Source organism: Hippopotamus amphibius, chromosome 12, assembly GCF_030028045.1.
Source record: "Hippopotamus amphibius kiboko isolate mHipAmp2 chromosome 12, mHipAmp2.hap2, whole genome shotgun sequence".
In the NCBI taxonomy this organism is placed as follows: domain Eukaryota; kingdom Metazoa; phylum Chordata; class Mammalia; order Artiodactyla; family Hippopotamidae; genus Hippopotamus; species Hippopotamus amphibius.
The window spans coordinates 98,577,052-98,597,035 of NC_080197.1; the positions used below are offsets into that span (position 1 = coordinate 98,577,052).

The 19,984-nt window shown below is 53.9% G+C and overlaps 2 protein-coding genes across 5 annotated transcripts; one reads left to right on the forward strand and one right to left on the reverse strand.

Moving 5' to 3' along the window:
- The first annotated feature begins 1,537 nt into the window (after positions 1 to 1,537).
- Positions 1,538 to 19,675, forward strand: ERBB3 (erb-b2 receptor tyrosine kinase 3). 4 transcript variants are annotated; one of them, XM_057701461.1, is made up of 28 exons: positions 1,538 to 1,969; positions 5,457 to 5,608; positions 6,111 to 6,297; positions 7,026 to 7,151; positions 7,785 to 7,850; positions 8,023 to 8,141; positions 8,250 to 8,391; positions 8,575 to 8,688; positions 8,801 to 8,921; positions 10,810 to 10,883; positions 11,056 to 11,146; positions 11,356 to 11,561; positions 11,768 to 11,900; positions 12,088 to 12,178; positions 12,402 to 12,556; positions 12,979 to 13,032; positions 13,375 to 13,516; positions 14,759 to 14,878; positions 14,982 to 15,080; positions 15,271 to 15,456; positions 15,619 to 15,774; positions 16,015 to 16,090; positions 16,273 to 16,419; positions 16,731 to 16,828; positions 16,925 to 17,113; positions 17,276 to 17,347; positions 17,552 to 17,846; positions 18,023 to 19,675. In XM_057701461.1, exons 2-28 carry the CDS (start codon positions 5,552 to 5,554, stop codon positions 18,544 to 18,546), a joined length of 3,840 nt encoding a protein of 1,279 aa, XP_057557444.1. In that variant the 5' UTR covers positions 1,538 to 1,969; positions 5,457 to 5,551; the 3' UTR covers positions 18,547 to 19,675. The 4 variants fall into 4 exon arrangements, with proteins under 4 accessions (XP_057557444.1, XP_057557443.1, XP_057557446.1 ...); XM_057701460.1 differs by having other exon boundaries at positions 1,750 to 1,973; XM_057701463.1 differs by having other exon boundaries at positions 1,856 to 1,973; positions 2,435 to 5,608.
- Positions 13,932 to 14,618, reverse strand: LOC130832736 (U6 snRNA-associated Sm-like protein LSm3). Its single transcript, XM_057701464.1, has one exon. It carries the CDS (start codon positions 14,553 to 14,555, stop codon positions 14,247 to 14,249), a length of 309 nt encoding a protein of 102 aa, XP_057557447.1. The 5' UTR covers positions 14,556 to 14,618; the 3' UTR covers positions 13,932 to 14,246.
- Positions 19,676 to 19,984: the final 309 nt, after the last annotated feature.

Consider the following 19,984-nt stretch of genomic DNA (forward strand, 5'->3'; position numbering starts at 1 on the left):
ATCTCCCTGTCTTTTCTCAGTAAATACAAACAACAACCTTTCCGTAAATATGACTGCTCTACAAATGAAGAAACTAAGGAGGGTTTCCTCCTTCAGAACCAGAGCCTTGAATACTAGGTCGAGGTGGATGAGTGATAAAATGAAAGGCCCCTTTAGTGGTATTAGCTCAGTTATCTGATGGGAGTTTGATTCGGAGCAGACGAAGCACCAGGTGTGACAAATGAAAATCCTAGGCAAAATCCTGAGCCCCTCCTTCTGATCACCGGATTATCTCAGCACTGTCACCGGTGGATGACCTTGGAGCAGTCCCACATTTCCAGTTCTGTAAAATGGAGAGTGATGTCGCCTAGCTCACATAACTTTTATGTTAAGTGGAACATTCTCTAAGTTTGAGGAAGCGCTTGCAAACGATGTGGTATATGTATGTATATGTTAACGTTGCTATTACTATTACGACTTATGTAAGTGGTCAGGGCAAGGTCAATGCCCAGAGGGCAAAGGTAGCCTCCACCGGAGAATGGGCCCTCCGGGATGCAGATCAATACAGAGCAAGTTTAAAGAATTTTAGCCAGTAATCTTGGCTCGGAGTGAGAGGTGGAATTTTCCTTAATCAAAGCTCAACTGTTCTTGAAGTCTTCAGGCTTGAAACTCGGGCAAAATAATTAGGCTCTCTGGGCAAGATCCGGAATGCAACGCCGTGTGGGGTCTCACTGCCGCCGGTTGGGCAGCAGGGGGTGCCCGTCGGACCCATTTGGCGTCTGGCTGGGTTTGGGGCAGCCCCTCGCGGTGCGCTCCACGGCCTCTGGGCAGGATCCGGGAGCTGGTGCTGGAGGTGCCCGGGGTTCATGCCTTTCGGAGACGCGGCCTCTTCCAGCGCGCTCTCCGCGTCCCCCTCCTCCTCGTTTCCAGCTAGAGCCGGGGCCGGCAGGGCCCGGGAAAGGGAGCGCCTGCGGTGGCAGCGGTGGCCGCCCCGACGGCGCGGTCCGACCCGTGTGCCCGGGGAGGCAGCTGTTCTCCCAGGCGGCCGTGGGGGGCAGCAGAGGGGACGGCGACAGGTGCGGGAGCCCCTCCCGGGGTGGAAGTGAAAAGGCGGGCTTCGGGGTCTGTTCCCAGGCTGGCAGCCACCCCCGCCCCCAGCCAAATCCCCGGGAGAGGCCGGGCCGGCGCCGGGTCTGGAGGAGGAAGCGGCCGGAGACAGTGCAATTTCACGCGGCCTCCGGGGCTCGGGTTCCTCGGCGGGGTGGATGAGTTATGGGGTTTCGAGGGGATTCCGGGGAAACTGAGGTGGCCTGAGCGGGCGGCAAAAACCCCTCCCCCTCAAAAACACACACGGAGAGAAACATTCACACTCAGACGGAAACTCCCCCAAGTGACCCAACCGGCTAGGGGAGTTGAGGGACTCGGTGAGTGGGCGAGGCCAGCCTGCAGGGGGTCGGGCTTTGGCGCGCGCTCCCCACCCCCAGGACCGCTCCCCTTTGGGAGCGTCTGGGGGCGTCTGGAGCCTCGGCCTCCCCTCCCTCCAGCTCCCGGAGAGGGATCAGGGCGCGAGCCGTCCGGGACGTGCGCGGCGAAGCGGCCGGGCGCCGGGGCGTGGGGCACGCTCGGGGCGGGCCGCCCGGGCTCCAGCAATCGCGGCTCCGGCCTCGCGCCCGAGGGGGCGCGGCCGAGACTCCCCCCCTCCCCCTGCGCTGCCTCCTGCCTCGCTCGCAGACGACACCCCTCCCCTGCCATCCCGCCCCAGACTCCGGCTCCGGCTCCGGGTGCAGTGCGCAGCCTCCTCGGCCGCCGCTGCCGAGTCGCGGGCGGCTCAGGTGGCTCCGCTTAGATGTCCTAGCCCAGGGCCGCCCCCCGGCCGCATTGGGCTGGGCCCCCCTCACGCTCCGCGGGAGTCATGAGAGCGAGCGGGGCTCTGCAGGTGCTGGGCGTCCTCCTCAGCCTGGCCCGGGGTTCCGAGGTGGGCAGCTCGCAGGCAGGTAAGCGGCGCGGGAGCACGGGCAGGCTCGGAACCCGGGACTCCCAGCCAGATGCGCCGGGTGCCCGAGGCCGCGGGCAGGAGCTCGGGCTGCGCGAGGCTGGGGGCGCGGAGCCCCGGTCCGCTGGGACCCCCTGGGCGAAGACCGTCGCGATCAGGTCCTCGGCGCGGTGCGGGCGGGCACGAGATTCCCGGACCACTGCCTCCCCCCGGCCACCTCCTCCCTGGCGCGTCGCGGGTCCTCTGATGTGTCTCTCCGGAGAGGGCTGATGCTGAAAACAGTGCACACTTCTGAGGGGCCCTGTAGGGAGGGGAGCTGGGACCTCCGTTCTGTAAACGTGAGGGGATGATTGGAGGTGCAGATCTTGGAGGGAGCGGGGCGGGAGGGACGGTCTCGGTTTGCCCCCCACCTCCTGCCCCCCTGGGGTTCAGCCACCTCCAGTTTCGTTGTTTTGCCGACAGGGCGGAGCTGTGGAAGGGGGGGGGGAGGTTGTTGTTCTCTAGTGTTGGAAAACAAGAGTGGCACCTCCTCTCTTCCGTGAGGGCCTGCCCTGTGGAGAGCTGAGATGAACCCGAGGGCCAAGTCCAGGTGACAGCAGGGTGAGAGGCCACGCCGAGGCTGACTGCCCTCTTTATCTCAAAATAATAAAGTTGGCTGGTCCCCGACTTGACCAGACTTTTTTTTGTCAAGACGCAGATGAATTCAACTAATACTTACTAAGCATCTACTATGTACAAAGCCCTGGGCCAGGAGCTATAGGGCCAAGGACTTCCAGATGCTATTTCTCTCTGTCTTTTCTCTCCCCAACCTGAGGGCCAGTAGGGCACCTGTCCTATCTTCTGAGCCCCCTGTCCTGGGGGGGGGGGTTCCTTCTTAGACCCAGCTTCACACCCCCCACCATTCTGGTTTATTGTCTGGCTGTCTGCAGCAGTCTAGACAAGAGTCAGATTGCTCCTCTAGTCCTCCTCCCACTCCCATGGCAGCTGAGCCCACCTCTTTGGGGTGTCTCTGGGACCATGGACACCTGAGAGGTGCTGGGGTTGCTGGCATTGGAGGAATCCTGCTGATTTCCTCCCCTCCCCCCAGATCTCAGCATGGGGTTTGGCACAGTAAGGGCCCCTTCCCCAGGGTGGGAGTGGGAGAAACACCTGTGCTTCCCTCACAGTTGCTGGGCCTAAATTTAGACCCTGGGATCTTGAGATGTGAACACTCCCAGCTGGTGGAGGGCCCGGGTCTGGGGGGTTGGAGTGGGAGAGACTGAGTAAAGTGACTGTATCACTGTCCCATCCAGACCCCTGGACTCTTCAGCCCGGAACCCAAGAGTCCCAGATCCTGGCCACCTTCCCTGAGGGAGACAGGAGGCAGGCATGGTTGGGTCTCTTTACCCTTTATCTGGATCCTGCAGCCTCTGGGCATCCGGCCCTGTCTCAGTCCTTCTATAGCCCCTTTGTCCCGGCTGTGATGGGGGTGGGGGACTTTGGAGAGGAGGCCTCTGGTTAAGGAGGGGCTGGAGATTCTTGTCCTGACCCACCCCAGTGCTCTCTACCAAAGGGGAGCCTGTGACACTGGCCCTCCCTGTGGCCCCATCCCTGGGTATAGCAGGGACTTTCTAATTCCCCTCCCCCTCCTCTCCTCCCCAGGCTACCTGGTTCCTCCTCAGAGGTGTTGTTCATACTCTCTTCCCGCCCAGCCCTTTGCTCCTGTTTGTGCAATATGGACTTTACCCCCCGGGCAGCAGGGATCTGGGACCTCTAACACCATAGCCTCCCAAGCCTCCCTCCCAGAGTCTGCACAGACGCATGTGGGCAGGTGGGATGGATGGGGCCACCTAAAAAACTGCCTAATAAGGAAACCCAAGGACAGAACCCATGTAGATTTCTGGGCCAGTAGGGGAGCTGTGTACGTGTTTGCATGCGAGAAAGAGTGTGTGTGTGTGTGTGTGGGTGTGGGTGTGTACACACACCCCACTTCCTTGTTGCAGAAATCTTGGCTCCTCCCTTATCTGGGGAGAAGGGTTGGCGCCTTGACTTGGAAGAGGGGGTGTCCTGCGAGGAAGGGGGTTGGGGTGGAGCTGTTCCAGAAGTGACTAACCTCCTAGTCGTTTTCTTTTCAACCCAAGGACCCTAGACTTCCCAGGCTCCTCTGGGAGCTCCCGGCCTGTTTATCCCTCTGCTGGGTCCAGCTCACCCCTTTCTCTTCCTGGGGAGTGATAGGGAATGGGAGCCCTTGCAAGGTCAAGTGGTCAGACTAGGGGTTCCTCTGGGAGGAGGGGTTGGGGCCTCACCAGTCTCCCTGCCCCCATTCCCATTCCTGCCTCGCACTAGGCTGCCACGGCCTCAGGGAAGGGTGGCTGGAACAGGTGGTATCCACCCCGCCTCCCCGCAGTCTTTCACTGAGCCAGGGCAGAGACGGGTAGGGCTTCAGGGTCCAACATTTCTCAGCCCCTGTGTCCTCCATGCTTACAAGTAAAGTGAACCCCCAAGACTGACATGCCCCACGTACCTCGAGTCTAGGCTCTCCCGACATAAATGAGATTGCCATTTTGGAAGGTTTCTTAATGAATCTCCTCTGACAATGAAATTGGGTAGCAGGCTTAGAATGGAGGCAGTCGGCTACTGTTTCCATCCAGCTTCTGTGTATTTGCTGAAAAATACTCTGGGGCTGGAACGTGTAATGGTGAGGGAGCTGGAGCGTGCTGGGCTGGGGAAGGTAGCGAGAGGAAAGCCAGGCTTTAGGAAGGGGGTGCGGGGTAGGCAACCAGCTCCCCATCTTCTAGCGTTAAAGACAAAGCTCACATTGAACCCCCCCGCACACACCAGAGGCCCCCTGCTAGTGAGGTCACTTGTCTGAGCCCAAGGCTTGAGGGTGGAGGGAGGTTGCTTCTGAGGACAGGGAGTCTGGGGACAGGGTGGGGCCGCCCCCTCCTCCTAGATAGAATCGCCTCATTGTGGGCCGGACTGTGGCCCCAGGCGCTGCCCCCACCCTCTGCCCCCATCCCACCCTCAGTAGACACAATAGGGGCTGTGTGTTGCCCCAAAGAGATATTTATTCCGGGACCTAGAGAGGCAGGATGGGGGTAGAGAAGTGCCCTGGTTGGAGTGGGGGAGGGGAAGAGGAGGGTAACCAAGTTGTGGTCCTTTTCTAACTTCTTTCTAAGGAGAGGAAAACAACCCCACATCCTCCTTGATTAACTCCTTAGCACCCAAAGTAGTACCCAAAAGAGGCACAGAGGAGGCCCAGGTGGGAAAAGGAAACCTTTTCACCTTCCTGTTTGGAGGGATAGTGAGGGAGTTCTGGGAAAAGAGGACGTTTAGGCTCTCTCGGTCCAGCCTTGGTGTCTGCTTCTCGGGCTGAGGGTTGAAGCAGCTGCCTTCTAATCGTGTGGAATGTTACCGGAAGAGAGCAAGCGAGGGGGTGGGCTTGGGGGACAGGGCTGAAAACTTGTGTCCAGCCCTCTGCCACTCTTCCCTCCACTTGGAACAGTGTGCCCTGGGACTCTGAACGGGCTGAGTGTGACCGGAGATGCCGAGAACCAATACCAGACACTGTACAAGCTCTACGAGAGGTGTGAGGTGGTGATGGGGAACCTGGAGATCGTGCTCACAGGACACAATGCTGACCTCTCCTTCCTGCAGGTTAGAGGGCCGACCTCCTTCCTCGACCTCCTCCCCCTTGTCCTCCCTCCAGAAGCCTCTTTTCTGTCCTCAGGGCTGGCGTTCAGCATTCCTAAGACTCCATGGTTTCTGAGACCCAAGCCTGTGTGTTTATGGGGCAATGGTTGGAATCTGGGGCCTGTGGACTGCTCCACAGAGGCTGGCCATGAGAAGGGGGCAGGGGCAGGGTGGGGTTCTGCACTGGGGACCAAGAAGCACCTGCGGAGGCGAGGAAGAGATAAGCAAGGACCCTCCTAGCGTGAGGAGCCCTGGGAAGCAAAGGCTAGGAGCCTAGAATTCCTCGTCATTTCTGCAGCTTGTCTTCACTTGCAGAAGTCATGTGGCATCTGCAACTCCCCACTCCAGAACAGGACTTGGAAACAATTAGAGGAGTTAGAGGTTCCTCAGTGCCTTAGGAAGGGAAAGGGGATTGAGACTTCTTGCCCTGTTGTCCCTCTCACCGATACCGTCTGCTTCATCCCAGTGGATCCGAGAAGTGACCGGCTACGTCCTTGTGGCCATGAATGAGTTCTCTACGCTGCCCCTGCCCAACCTCCGCGTGGTGCGGGGGACCCAGGTCTACGATGGGAAGTTCGCCATCTTTGTCATGTTGAACTACAACACCAACTCCAGCCATGCTCTGCGCCAGCTCCGATTTACTCAGCTCACTGGTCAGTTCCTGGTGGTTCCTTCCAGGCCTGCCCCTCAGCCAGCCTGCTGACAGGTGCCTCCTTGACCATGACCCAAGACGCCTCGTTCTAAGTACCCCGTTCAAGGTGCCCAGCGCCTTGACCACTACGGCCTAAAGGTCCACTCCTCCTAAAACAATAGAGGGCCCTGACAGGGCGCTGAAGCAGCTGTCCGCGGGGAGGGTCCTTATGTCCCGGGGGGGCTGGAGTTGGAGCTGGGGCTGGTATGAATTCCTCTGACTTCCGAGGACAGGGTACCTGGATGTCCTGCCTTCCCTGGGAATAGAAATCCGCCCCCCACCCCCACCCCCCACCACAAGTCTCCCCAGGCTGGAGGACTCGAGGGGCTAAATACCACCTGGCCACCTTCTAATTCTGCCTGTCCTATTCAGTTGAAAAACACACAGGTAGGGCATGCGGGGGTGGGGGTGTGGGTTTGAGTCAGGGATCTTCTCTCTTTCTTTCCCTTCCCCTCCCCCACTGGCCAAACCGGATCTAGACAGGTGTCTGAGGAGGCAGGATTTTCTTTTGGCCTGGCTGCTTTTCTTACACGCACGTCTCCTCTGCAGTTTGGACGTCATTGCACATATCTGTCTGCCCCACGTCGCTTGCTCCTGACTTGGGTGGCCTTGCACACTGGTAGGGGGGTAGGGAAGAGGAGGACGTCCCTGACTAGCCCTTGACCCTGGCCCTTCTCTTCCCTACCTCAGAGATTCTGTCAGGGGGCGTTTACATTGAGAAGAATGATAAACTTTGTCACATGGACACGATTGACTGGAGGGACATCGTGCGGGACCGAGATGCTGAGATAGTGGTGAAGGACAATGGCAGGACCTGTGAGTGGCCGTGACCAAGACTACGCCTCTGCCCCCACCCAGTTAGAGGGACTCCTCTCCCTTCATCAATAGGTCCCTAATTTGAACCCAGCTCTCCACTGAACAGAGCTCAGGCTCTAACCCATGGCGCCTGCCAGGAGGGAGCAGGTCAGTCCCCTAGAACCCAAACTGCAGAAGCAGAGTGCCAAGGAAAGGGGCTAAAGAGCTCTGTGCTCTGAGTGGGAAGTCAGGTTTACTGGATTCCACATCCATTTCTCTTTCTACTCCGACATCCTCTCTCTTCTTGGAACCTGCCTGCCCCTGACTGCAGTCTGCCGCTCCCTGTCCACTCACTTACACATAGTCCTACTGGTTCAGTTTGCCAAGAAGAACCAAATTCCTGGGTTGGGACTGGGCTGAGGGGGGCGTGTGCCCCAGGCCCTCCCCTCAGCTGCCCTGTGGGTGGTGAGGAGGCAGGGCTCCACGCCTTGCTGACAGGTTCCCTTGAGCCCAGCCCTGCTCTGCTGGGGCAAGGAGGGACGCTGCCCTGGCTCTCCGCTTCCCGGGTCTGGGTGCCTGTGTGCTGACATCATCCCCTGTGGGTCTGAGTAAGCCTTGTTGACGGCCACTTGTGTGACTTTCCCTCCCAACCAGGTCCCCCCTGTCATGAGGTCTGCAAGGGACGATGCTGGGGTCCTGGACCAGAAGATTGCCAGACACGTGGGTTTACTTCATTTTAAAAATTTCAAACTCATGTACGCTTTCATATCCTTGCCCACCTAGCCTGTGTCACCACGGGGGTAGGGGTGAGCCCCGAGGGCAGGAGGGTGAGCGATGGCCTCAGGATCCAGTCCCGTGAGCCCTGACCGCTGTGCTTTCTCTCCTTCCCTAGTGACCAAGACCATCTGTGCACCTCAGTGTAACGGCCACTGCTTTGGGCCCAACCCCAACCAGTGCTGCCACGACGAGTGTGCAGGGGGCTGCTCGGGCCCTCAGGACACGGACTGCTTTGTACGTACCGTTACCGCCACGTGCCTGTTCTGCCGTGGGACGTGGGCTTTGGGGAGGAAGTAAGGGCACGTATGTAACAGGAGTCTCACGCGCCTCCTGGGTTCCTAGGCCTGCCGGCTCTTCAACGACAGTGGAGCCTGTGTGCGCCAGTGTCCGCAGCCTCTTGTCTACAACAAGCTCACTTTCCAGCTGGAACCCAATCCCCACACCAAGTATCAGTACGGAGGCGTGTGTGTAGCCAGCTGTCCCCGTACGTGCCTGAAGGGGAGGAACGATGGTAGTGGAACCAGGATTTTAGACGACATTGGAGGCGGCAAGATGGGTCGCGTTGGGTGGTCAACTGGAGAAACCCCGGGCAGAGCAGGAGGAAGGAGGTTCGGTGGGTGGTTGGCCGTGTTCTTCCCTCATCTCTCACGATGCCCTCCTTTCCTAGATAATTTTGTGGTGGATCAGACGTCTTGTGTCAGGGCCTGTCCTCCTGACAAGATGGAAGTAGATAAAAATGGACTCAAGATATGTGAACCTTGTGGAGGTCTGTGCCCCAAAGGTAAGTAAGCGATGGCAAGGAGTTGGTGAAAAACAACCTTCACCTTTCCCCTGAGTCTCTGCAGCCTCCACCTCCCCATCCCACCCCCACTGAGCTGCTTCTGTGTTTACAGCTTGTGAGGGGACGGGCTCTGGGAGCCGCTTCCAGACTGTGGACTCGAGCAACATTGAGGGATTTGTGAACTGCACCAAGATCCTGGGCAACCTGGACTTTCTTATCACTGGCCTCAATGGGTTAGAGACTCTGCTTTTGCCCCCCGATCCTCCACCCCACCCACCCCCTCACAGTTCACTGCATTGGTTCAAGGCTTCATAGGTGGAGCTGACCAGGAATCGAGATCATAAAATCGTAGAGGTCACAAAGGACCTGACAGTGCTTAACTCCCCAGCCAGGGCTTGAATCCCCTCAGAGATACCCCTGAGCGATCCAGCCAGCTGAGTGGCAAGGGACAGGGACATTGTGTCCTCCTTCTTCAAGTTTTCTAAATGTTCTTACTTAAATAAGATAAAAATCAGTGTCCCATGACTTCCAGCTGTTTCCCCTAGTTCTGCTCCTTGGCTTGGAGCCACAAAGAGCAAAGGAACATTCTAATCCATAGGACAGCATTTACAGTGAGCGAGTGTGTGTGTGTGTGTGTGAAACATTAGGTTCACCTGTCTACTGTGGACAAAATTTTAGATCTAAAGTTGAAAAAAATGGTATGACGATTTCCCATAAACTTTTTTTTTTAAAGAGTGTAATTTTATTTATTTATTTATTTATTGGCTGCATTGGGTCTTCATTGCTGTGTGCAGGCTTTCTCCAGTTGCGCCGAGCGGGCTATTCTTTGTTGCAGTGCGTGAGCTTCTCACCGCGGTGGCTTCTCTTGTTGCGGAGCACAGGCTCTAGGCGCATGGGCTTCAGTAGTTGCTGCACATGGGCTCAGTAGTTGTGGCTTGAAGTCTCTAGAGCGCAGGCTCAGTAGTTGTGGTGCATGGGCTTAGTCGCTCCATGGCATGTGGGATCTTCCTGGGCCAGGGCTCGAACCTGAATCTGTGTCCCGTGCATTGGCAGGCAGATTCCCAACCACTGCGCCACCAGGAAAGTCCCTCCCATACGCTCTTTACTCGGATCCCCCCATTGTTAACCGTGTGCCACGTGCTTTATCATTTCTCTCTCCACACACACACACACACACACACACACACACACACACACACACACACTATACATGTTCTTGTTTTTCTAAACCACTTGAAGGTAAATTTCCAGACATGGTTACATTTCAGTGTGTATTCCTTGAAAATAACATTTTCTTCCCTAACCAGGGTAGAATTGTTTAAATCGGGAAATTTAACATTGATACAAAATGTTATCTAATCTACAGACCTTAATCAGAGTTTGCTAATTGTCTTACATCCTGGGTCATACATTTCCATTTGGTGTCTCTTCAGTCTCCTTTCATCTGCAGCAGTTCGTGACCTTGACACTGTTGATGAGTACAGGTCAGATGATTGGTAGAAGGCTCCTCGGTGGGGGTTTATGTGATGCTTCCTCACACTTAGATTCAGGTTATGCGTTTGTGACAGGAGTACTCAGATGTGCTCTCAGTGCATCACATCACGGAGGCACGTGATGTTGGTTCGTCCCATCATGGGGGATATTTGCCTGAAGTGGTTTTGATGAGAATCGCCAGATGATGATCTTCTAACTCCACTAGTCCGCCTGTACTGATCTGTTGGCATTCTCGTGTTAGGAAGAGCCTTCCCTTCCTGTTTATTTACCTACTTGTTTGTGTGTTTAATGTGTGGATACTTGTTTTAGTCAATATTTCATAGTTTCTTACAATCGTTATGTCAGTTGACCAGCTCAGTTGTCCTTGATCTGCTCATTGTGGGGCCCCTTCATGATGGCTCCTGTGTTCTTTGGGCTTCTACCCTTCCTCCTGAGCATTTCCTTACTTTTTTGCACAAGATGCTGTAGGCTTATGTTATATTTCTCCTGCCTCAGCCACTTCTCTCAAGAGTCCTGTTTCCTTTTAGTGGAGAATGGTATTCAGAAACTAAGTTCTGGAGGGCTAGGCCTGCTCACAGGCTAGGTTATGCCTCTACCTCGTTGACTGGTTTTTACTGTTCTCCCCAGAGACCCCTGGCACAAGATCCCTGCTCTGGACCCTGAGAAGCTCAACGTCTTCCGGACAGTGCGGGAGATCACAGGTGAGTGGGAGGAGAGGCTGCCCTTTGTGAGAGGGTTAGATGAACCACTGGCACAAACTGCAGCGGAACCACTTGAGAAAGTCATGTCCCAAGCAGCAGGGGAGGGGCCAGGTGAACCTAAGAAAGGAAAGGGAGAGGCTCCCCACTCATATGCCCCTCTCCAACCCCTCAGGTTACCTGAACATCCAGTCCTGGCCTCCCCACATGCACAACTTCAGTGTCTTTTCCAACCTGACGACCATTGGGGGCCGAAGCCTCTACAAGTGAGTAAGGAGTGTAGCGGTCGTATCATGTCCAGGCAGAGAACCCCGTTTCTCGGGCATCCCTGAGTGAGATACAAGGGAGTTTGATGGGGCAACGCCAAAGGAGGGGGTCTGACTAGCCCAGAGCAAATCTGTCGAATGAAAACGAATCCACTGCGCGCTCAGTTTTTCCCCTGCAGTCTCCCCTCATCCAGTCCCCTTGTTCTTAGCCGGGGCTTCTCACTGCTGATCATGAAGAACTTGAATGTAACGTCTCTGGGCCTCCAATCCTTGAAAGAAATTAGTGCTGGGCGCATCTACATAAGTGCCAATCGACAGCTCTGCTACCACCATTCTCTGAACTGGACCAGGCTGCTTCGTGGGCCTTCGGAAGAGAGACTGGACATCAAGCATAATCGGCCCCGCAGAGACTGCGGTGAGGGAAAGGGCCCACCGCCGGGGTGGTGGAGTCAGGCAGGAGAGGGGCGGTAAGGGCTGCTCTGCCCTGCAGGCGGGAGTAGGGATGGGGGGGCGGAGCCAAGGAGAGGGGGACGTCAGGCTGGAAGCAGCAAGGAGCAAGCGTTCAGGGAGAGGTTTGTTAGGAGACCTCAGACTCCTCCTGACCCACCCCTTCCTTTCCAGTGGCAGAGGGCAAAGTGTGCGACCCACTGTGCTCCTCTGGGGGATGCTGGGGCCCGGGCCCAGGTCAGTGCCTCTCCTGCCGAAACTACAGCCGAGGAGGTGTCTGCGTGACCCACTGCAACTTTCTGAAGGGGTACAGTGAGCGGAGAGAGTAAAGAAGGGGTGGGGGGATGGAGCTGTTCAGGTGGCACCTGAAAGCCTTTCGACAACTTTCTGCACATGCCTGGCTGGGAATTAAGTAGGAGGCCCTGTGGTTGGGGGATCAGGTCAGACCTTGGAAGTGACCCCCCCCACCCCTTATCCCCCGCTCCCCCCTGCAGGGAGCCTCGTGAGTTTGCCCATGAGGCTGAATGCTTCTCCTGCCACTCGGAATGCCAGCCCATGGAGGATACTGCCACGTGCAATGGCTCGGTACAGTAGCAGCACCAGGATCTCTAAGGGAGAGAGGGCGGGGCAACACTGGAGGGTCTAGAGAATGATATGGCCAAATTTCAAGGCTATAGAGAGGCACAGGAGGCCAGATGATGCTAGGGTCTGTGGCTGGAGGATCCTAAATGGCTGGGCTAGTTCTTGTTGGGAAATACGGAATTGATCTTGGGATCCCATACTTCCTGACCTTCTCTCTTCCACCCAGGGCTCTGATGCTTGTGCCCAGTGTGCCCATTTTCGAGATGGGCCCCACTGTGTGAGCAGCTGTCCCTTTGGAGTCCTCGGTGCCAAGGGCCCCATCTACAAGTACCCAGATGCTCAGAGTGAATGTCGGCCCTGTCATGAGAACTGCACCCAGGGGTCAGTGATGAGATGATAAAAGGGTGCTGGGGGAGGGGGAGGAGTACAGGACTAGGGGGAAAGAAGAAGGTGAGGGAAGCAGAAAGAAGAAAGGAACTATGACTTAAGAACCACTCCTAGCTGTGTAGTGAAGGACTGGAGAAAGGGAAACTCAATAACAGCACAAAATGACACCACAATTTGGGGAATAATTTGGGGAATAATTTGGAATAACCTCAGCTCAGGGGAATCTTATTCAAGAGAGGGACTCAGGAAGGGTTGGTGAACCAGAGATGGGGGCCATGTCTTGGGATATGCTTTGGGCTCCAGGATGGGATGCTATGGTAGGGTCCAAAACAGTGTTGTATGTTGAGGCTGTTGGAATTGAGCCTCCCGTGGGAGTCTACCAAGCTCCCATTTAAGGAGGTGACTTTTTTCTCCAGGTGTAAGGGACCAGAGCTACAAGACTGTTTAGGCCAAACACCGGCACTGATCAGGTATGGTGGGCTTGGAGATTTAGGGAGCTGGGGATATTTGAGGAAGGGCCGTTACCTCCTGGGAAAAGCTGAATCTCAGTTCATTCTGGCTTTCTACATACAGGCTACTGTCACTGGATTTGGGAACACAAGAATCCCAGCTTCTGGCCTGCCCTTCCTAAAATTAACTTGCAGTAGTCTCGGGGTGGAGATTTAGGTTAACCCCGCATTACTCAAGGATATATGTAGATGTGAATGTTAACTTCTTGCCCCAGATCTGTGCTATACCTTTAGTACAGGTGTAAATGACATTTGCAAGGGAAGTGTAGACCCAGGATAATGTTGGGCTTCTCTGTCCCACAGCAAAACCCATCTGGCCATGGCTCTAACAGTGGTAGTAGGATTGGCAGTGATTTTCCTGGTCCTGGGCAGCACTTTTCTCTATTGGCGTGGGCGCCAGATTCAGAATAAGAGGGCTATGAGGCGCTACTTGGAACGGGGTGAGGTGAGTGCCTAGCTTACCCTTGGAACACACCCTATACCATCACCCTCTTAGGAGCCTCTTCCCCAGAGCTTTGATCCCTTTCTTCAAGGAGGTGGTATGGTCCACTAGAAAGGACTCTGGCCAGAGGAATGGGAGACATGAATTCTAGTCCTGGTTTTGCCATTAGTTTGCCATAAGACTTTGAAGAAGTTACCTCCCTTCTCTGTGCCTCTGTTTATGCACGTATACAGAGGAAACAGTAACATTCATCCTTTCAAGATGGCTGTAAGGGTGAAAGGGGATGATGTGTGTGAAAGTGCTTTGAAAAACAGAATTATATAAAAGTACTCAAGGCGATGGTATTACCAGCTCTCTCCTCTTCCCCCCATCAAAGGGAGAACCCAACCCTCTTGATTTCTTTTTTTTTTTTTTAAATCAAAAAAGGAAACATCAAATTTAATGTAAAAAAAGAAACCCAGAAATTGTCCGAAAAAAACAATGGAGCAAATCAACTCCTGAAAAAGTTCTGCATCTTGGTGATCACATTTATTGGAAGGGTTGGAGAAAAATAAAAATGCCATTTAGCTTAAGAATTTGTGAGTTATCTGCAAATCAACTTATTTCAGGTGTGGAAGAAATCTTGGTTATTTCTTAGTATCAAAATGTACGCCGGTTTCTCTTTTGAATATCTTCTACATTTAAAGAGGCAATCATACAAAATCTATTTTCCACACAGGATAAATTTTTTGTTTCAGCCAACTCTCAAGGGCGGGGCAACTAGCACAACACCGTCTCCCCGGACAAAGAGCATCGGAATATTCCGTTTTGTTGATTTATATATCTCTTCATATGTTTCTTCATCAGTTTCTATAGTTGTCACAGTTTCTTCCACATCTCCCAATATCATATTTAAATGTTGATCATAAGCATGTAACCTGCCTCGAAGCTCTCTGTCGTTTCTCATTTTCACATAGATTCGTTCATCCAGGCTGAGCCTGATGAGATCCAGGGGCTCTTCTACAGTGTTGGTGGTTTGTTGCTGGTCTACGTCGTCCGCCATCTCTCAATCCCCCTCTTGATTTCTGATCTCACGAACACAAACATCCTCAACCCTCAGGTCTTTTATTCCCCAGTATGTCTGCAATGCTTTCCAAGACTAGAGACACTCCTTTTGCTGCTCTTGGCATCCAGCTATGGGGAGGGGGCTGGAGAGGGACATGGGAGTGGACTTTCCTGAGTACCTCCTTCCCATCTGCTCTTCAGAGCGTAGAGCCTCTGGATCCCAGTGAGAAGGCTAACAAAGTCTCGGCCAGAATCTTCAAAGAAACAGAGCTGAGGAAGCTTAAAGTGCTGGGCTCGGGTGTCTTCGGAACTGTGCACAAAGTGAGTGGCCCACAGGAAGTCTGGGGAGGTGCAGAGAGGATCTAGGGAAAGGACTAGCCTAGGTGGGACCACCTTAGACTGACTCCCGCCCAAAACTTCCCAGGGAGTGTGGATTCCTGAGGGTGAATCGATCAAGATTCCCGTCTGCATTAAAGTCATCGAGGACAAGAGTGGACGGCAAAGTTTTCAAGCTGTGACGGACGTAAGTGAAGGCAGAGCGTTCTGCGTGCCCCTAGGAGAGGGCCGCTGTTAGGTACGATTATGTAGACACGCTGTCTTGTGTTAGCAGATACTGTGTTAGCCACGCTGATGTCTTTGAATGCGGGGGGAGCCCTGGTCTGGTTTTGTGTGAAGCTGTTCATTCCCAGGATGGCCCTTCTTGTGTCTCTTAGCACATGCTGGCCATCGGCAGCCTCGACCACGCCCACATTGTACGCCTGCTGGGACTGTGCCCAGGGTCATCTCTGCAGCTCGTCACTCAGTACTTGCCTCTGGGCTCCCTGCTGGACCACGTGAGACAACACCGTGGGGCACTGGGGCCACAGCTGCTGCTCAACTGGGGAGTACAAATTGCCAAGGTGAGGGAGAGGAGCCTGCAGGGGTTCTAAGATAAAACTGCCTGCGGGCCCGCAGGGAGGGGACTGGGAGGCTGACGGGTCGAGAAGTGTCTTAGGGTTTGTGGTGATTCTGAAGCTCAAGGACCAGTTTCCCCAACCTGGAGAATACTTCCTTCCCTGTAGGGAATGTACTACCTTGAGGAACATGGCATGGTGCACAGGAACCTGGCTGCCCGAAATGTGCTCCTGAAGTCACCCAGTCAGGTTCAGGTGGCAGATTTCGGGGTTGCCGACTTGCTGCCCCCTGATGATAAGCAGCTACTGCACAGCGAGGCCAAGGTAAGGGGACGCAAGGGCTGGATCAGGAGGTGGGGGGACGCACAGGGACAGGGAGCGCTCTGCGGTCTCTTTCAGAGGCCAGCAGATGCGGCAGGGTTAGTTCCAAGAGAGGAACCTGGAGATGCCAGAAGTAAAAGTTGAGAGAAAAACAAAGAAAAGAATGATGGAGGATATGGGTTTAGAAATGCTGAGAAAATGTGTGGGAATCAGCTGCTGATGCCTTTGTCTTCAATCCCCCAGACTCCAATTAAGTGGATGGCCCTCGAGAGTATCCACTTTGGGAAATACACACACCAGAGTGACGTCTGGAGCTATGGTCAGTCCATCTGGGTGTCCGCCATACCATCACTGGCCCAAATCCCAAAGATGCCTTTTGAAACTCTTTCTTAGAATCGCTAAGCCCGTCAGATCCTGGGTCAGATCAAGTTCTGCCTTCCCTTCATCTGCATGCCCATGTCTACTATTTTGCCATCAACTAGTCATGTCTTCCTATACCAGGAGTGACAGTTTGGGAGCTGATGACCTTTGGGGCAGAGCCCTATGCAGGGCTGCGACTGGCTGAAGTACCAGACCTGCTGGAGAAGGGAGAGCGGTTGGCACAGCCCCAGATCTGTACCATTGACGTCTACATGGTCATGGTCAAGTGTGAGTTACCTGCTGATCTCAGCCTTTTTTTTTTTTAAATAACTCCATTATTGCTTCATTGGACTGAAAACCTAAAAGGCACAATGCTCAGTGATGAAAAGTGAATACCCAGAATGGTGGTGGGTGCCCCAAATGGTCTCCTCCCAATAAACAGCAAGCACTCTCCACATTATTGATGCCACTGGCATCTGTGTGGATGTCAGGCTTCCCACACAAAGACAAGGGAACAACGTGTCAAGCCATTTTCCAAGCAGCTTCCCTCCCTACTCCACTCCCCACTAACGTCTCTACTTCCTACATCTTACCCCCAGGTTGGATGATTGATGAGAACATTCGCCCAACCTTTAAAGAACTAGCCAATGAGTTCACCAGGATGGCCCGAGACCCACCACGGTATTTGGTCATAAAGGTGTGTAGGGACTAGGAGGTGCCAAGGAGATCCAGAGAAAAGGCAACTTGGCTGTAACCAGGATATATGTTAATAATCAACCACCTGCCCTCACAGAGAGAGAGTGGGCCTGGAATTCCCCCTGGGGCAGAGCCCCCTGCTCTGACAAACAAGGAACTGGAGGAAGTAGAGCTGGAGCCAGAACTTGACCTAGACCTGGAGTTGGAGGCGGAGGAGGAGAACCTGGCAACCACACTAGGCTCTGCCCTTAGCCTGCCACTTGGAACACTCAGTCGGCCACGTGGGGTAAGACACTTTGCACTTTCCCAAGACTTTCTGCACCCCAAGCCCTCTGCACACCTGCACCCTCAAGAACCCCACAGATGTCCATATTAACTACTCAAAGGCCTCTGTGGTGAGTAGATTCCTCTTTTAATCTAAACCTCTTCCTCACTTTTTTCATCCTAGAGCCAGAGCCTCGTAAGTCCATCATCGGGATACATGCCTATGAACCAGGGAAATCTTGGGGAGGCTGCCCAGGTAAGGTCTGTCTCTTTAAGAGGATGCCAAGAGGCTAGGTGGCAGTGTCTTAGGATTGCTAGGGGTAGTGTGGGAGAGTTTAGAAACCTCTGACGTTTAATCAGTGTCCTACAAAACAGGCACTGAACAACCCGGTCTCCTTCTAAACAAATCTCCCTTCTTCCTTCGTTTCTGTGTAAATCTCTGTGTTATTTTCCTCCTCAGAAGCCGGCAATTTGTGGGGGTAGTGAACGGTGCCCCCGTCCAGCCTCTCTGCACCCCGTGCCACGGGGACGCCTGACGTCGGAGTCATCAGAGGGCCACGTGACAGGTTCTGAAGCCGAGCTCCAGGAGAAGGGATCCATGTGTAGGAGCCGGAGCCGGAGCCCACGGCCACGAGGAGACAGTGCCTATCATTCCCAGCGCCACAGCCTGCTCACTCCTGCCACCCCACAGTCCCCACCAGGGTTAGAGGAAGAGGATGTCAATGGTTATGTCATGCCAGATGCACACCTCAAAGGTGCCTGACTGTAGCGCTTTCCTCAAGTCTTTCTCTAATCCTCTGCAGGCTCCTCGTAATCCTTTTGTGTGAACATGTCCCTCCCTATCCATTTTTTCCTAACACCCCTCCACTCCTCACTGCCTATTACCGTGAAGTAACACCACAGGTACCTAGCTTCTCTTCTCAACCCTCAGGTACCTCCTCCCGGGAAGGCACCCTTTCTTCAGTGGGTCTCAGTTCTGTCCTGGGCACCGAAGACGACGACGAGGACGAGGAGTATGAGTACATGAACCGGAGGAGAAGGTGCAGCCCGCCTCGTCCCCCCAGGCCAAGTTCCCTCGAGGAGCTGGGCTATGAGTACATGGATGTGGGATCAGACCTCAGCGCGTCCCTGGGCAGCACACAGAGTTGCCCGCTCAACCCCGTGCCCACCATGCCCAACGCCAGCACGACTCCAGACGAGGACTATGAATATATGAATCGGCGACGTGGCGGAGGAGGTCCTGGGGGGGATTATGCCGCCATGGAGGCCTGCCCAGCAGCTGAGCAAGGCTATGAAGAAATGAGAGCTTTCCAGGGGCCTGTCCACCATGGCCCCCAGGCCCATCATGCTCGCCTCAAAACTCTACGTAGTTTAGAAGCCACTGATTCTGCCTTTGATAACCCTGATTACTGGCACAGCAGACTCTTCCCCAAGGCTAATGCCCAGAGAACGTAACCCCCGCTCCCTGAGGTACTCAGGGAGCATCGGATGGCAGCTAGTGCCTCTGCAGGCTACCTCTCTTCTCCTTAGCCCCTCTTCCTCACAGATCTCAGCCCCACTTCTCCAGTCCCGGACAATTCCATTCAACCTCTGGAGGCCTTGACACAAAATTCTTGTGGTATTAGCCGGCTGTGCACGTTTTCTCTTGCCCAGTCCCAGGAAAGGAGGTGGTTTTCCCTACGTTATGTGCTTTCCCAATCCCACCCCTCAGCTTCCTCAGGGGAACTCCCTGGAGATATGAAGGATCACTCCCCATGTCCCTTTCTCTTAAGACTCTGACTTGCTGAGACTAGGCTTTAAAGTGTGCCTTTGTTTCCCATCAGACTTTTAAGGAAGAGGAAAAGGGGGGGGGGGACTGTCAGGGGAAAGTAAGCTTTTGACTTATGACCCTTAATTCCCCAGAAAGAATTAGAAGCTTAAAATCTTGTGAAGAGCTTGGGAGATGTTAATGATTACTATTAATTGAGCATTTACTATGTGCCAAGAATCACGCTAAACTTTACCTACACTAACTTAATCCTTGACACCAATTCTGTGTGCTAGGTATTATCCTCTTTTACAGAGAAGGAAACTGAGCCTTAAAGTGATTAAATAAATCAAGCAGCAGGTCCAGGATTCAAAATCTTACAATGCACAAGCTCTTACTGTAAGGTATCAAGGAAAACTGATATAAGTTAGAACCCTTGTAAGGGGCACTGTCTTCTTGTTTTTGCACTGAATCAAGTCTGACTCCAGCAACTGTAGCCTCCTCCTACACCCAGACTTATCTCAGAAGGTGGGAGTAAGGGGGTGGTCAGAAGGAAAAATTACTGGACATCTCCGTGTAAACCATAATGTACATGTGCTGTGTATGATCTCCACCCAAGGGACAGATTCACAAGGGTCCCAAGAGCCACTTTTAGGAGGTATTCTCATCCAGTAGTGGGAAGCTTCCAGTTGGGATAGAAAGAGGACCCTGCTTCAGAGCACTGTTCCCTTGGATGGGAAGCTAGGAGTATCTGTTATTATCCTTGAAGTTTTTTGTTTTGTTTTTATACGTCTGAATAAAAATGCCAAAGTTTTGCAGCTTCCTGTCTGTCAAATGAAAACCTTTAGTGTGTAAGATAGACCACCCCTTTTCTCTGTCCCTCAGCAGTGGATAGCTACCACTGCATCCTTCCTTCTCTGTCTCCTGACAGTCCCAACTTGGCCCTGTGTAGCTTTCTCCAGCCCTACTTTTCCTTATTCCCATAACACAAGCATAAGGCACAGTCCTTTTCATTTAAGAGTTTTATTAGAAATCTCTATAGGGCAACCAACTGGGAATAATCAAACAAAAACAGCACGTTTGGGGAAGTTAGAAAAAGCCCTAAGAGGTGGAATGCTGAAACTCAAACGTGTCAGAACTCTCATT

Bases quoted from the DNA above. Each gene is read 5' to 3' on its own strand.
- LOC130832736 (XM_057701464.1), bottom strand. From the start codon at position 14,555: ATGGCGGACGACGTAGACCAGCAACAAACCACCAACACTGTAGAAGAG.
- ERBB3 (XM_057701460.1), top strand. From the start codon at position 1,892: ATGAGAGCGAGCGGGGCTCTGCAGGTGCTGGGCGTCCTCCTCAGCCTG. The intron at 12,179-12,401 runs GTACAGTAGCAG...TCTTCCACCCAG, and splicing joins CTGCCACGTGCAATGGCTCG to GGCTCTGATGCTTGTGCCCA. The intron at 15,775-16,014 runs GTAAGGGGACGC...TCAATCCCCCAG, and splicing joins TACTGCACAGCGAGGCCAAG to ACTCCAATTAAGTGGATGGC.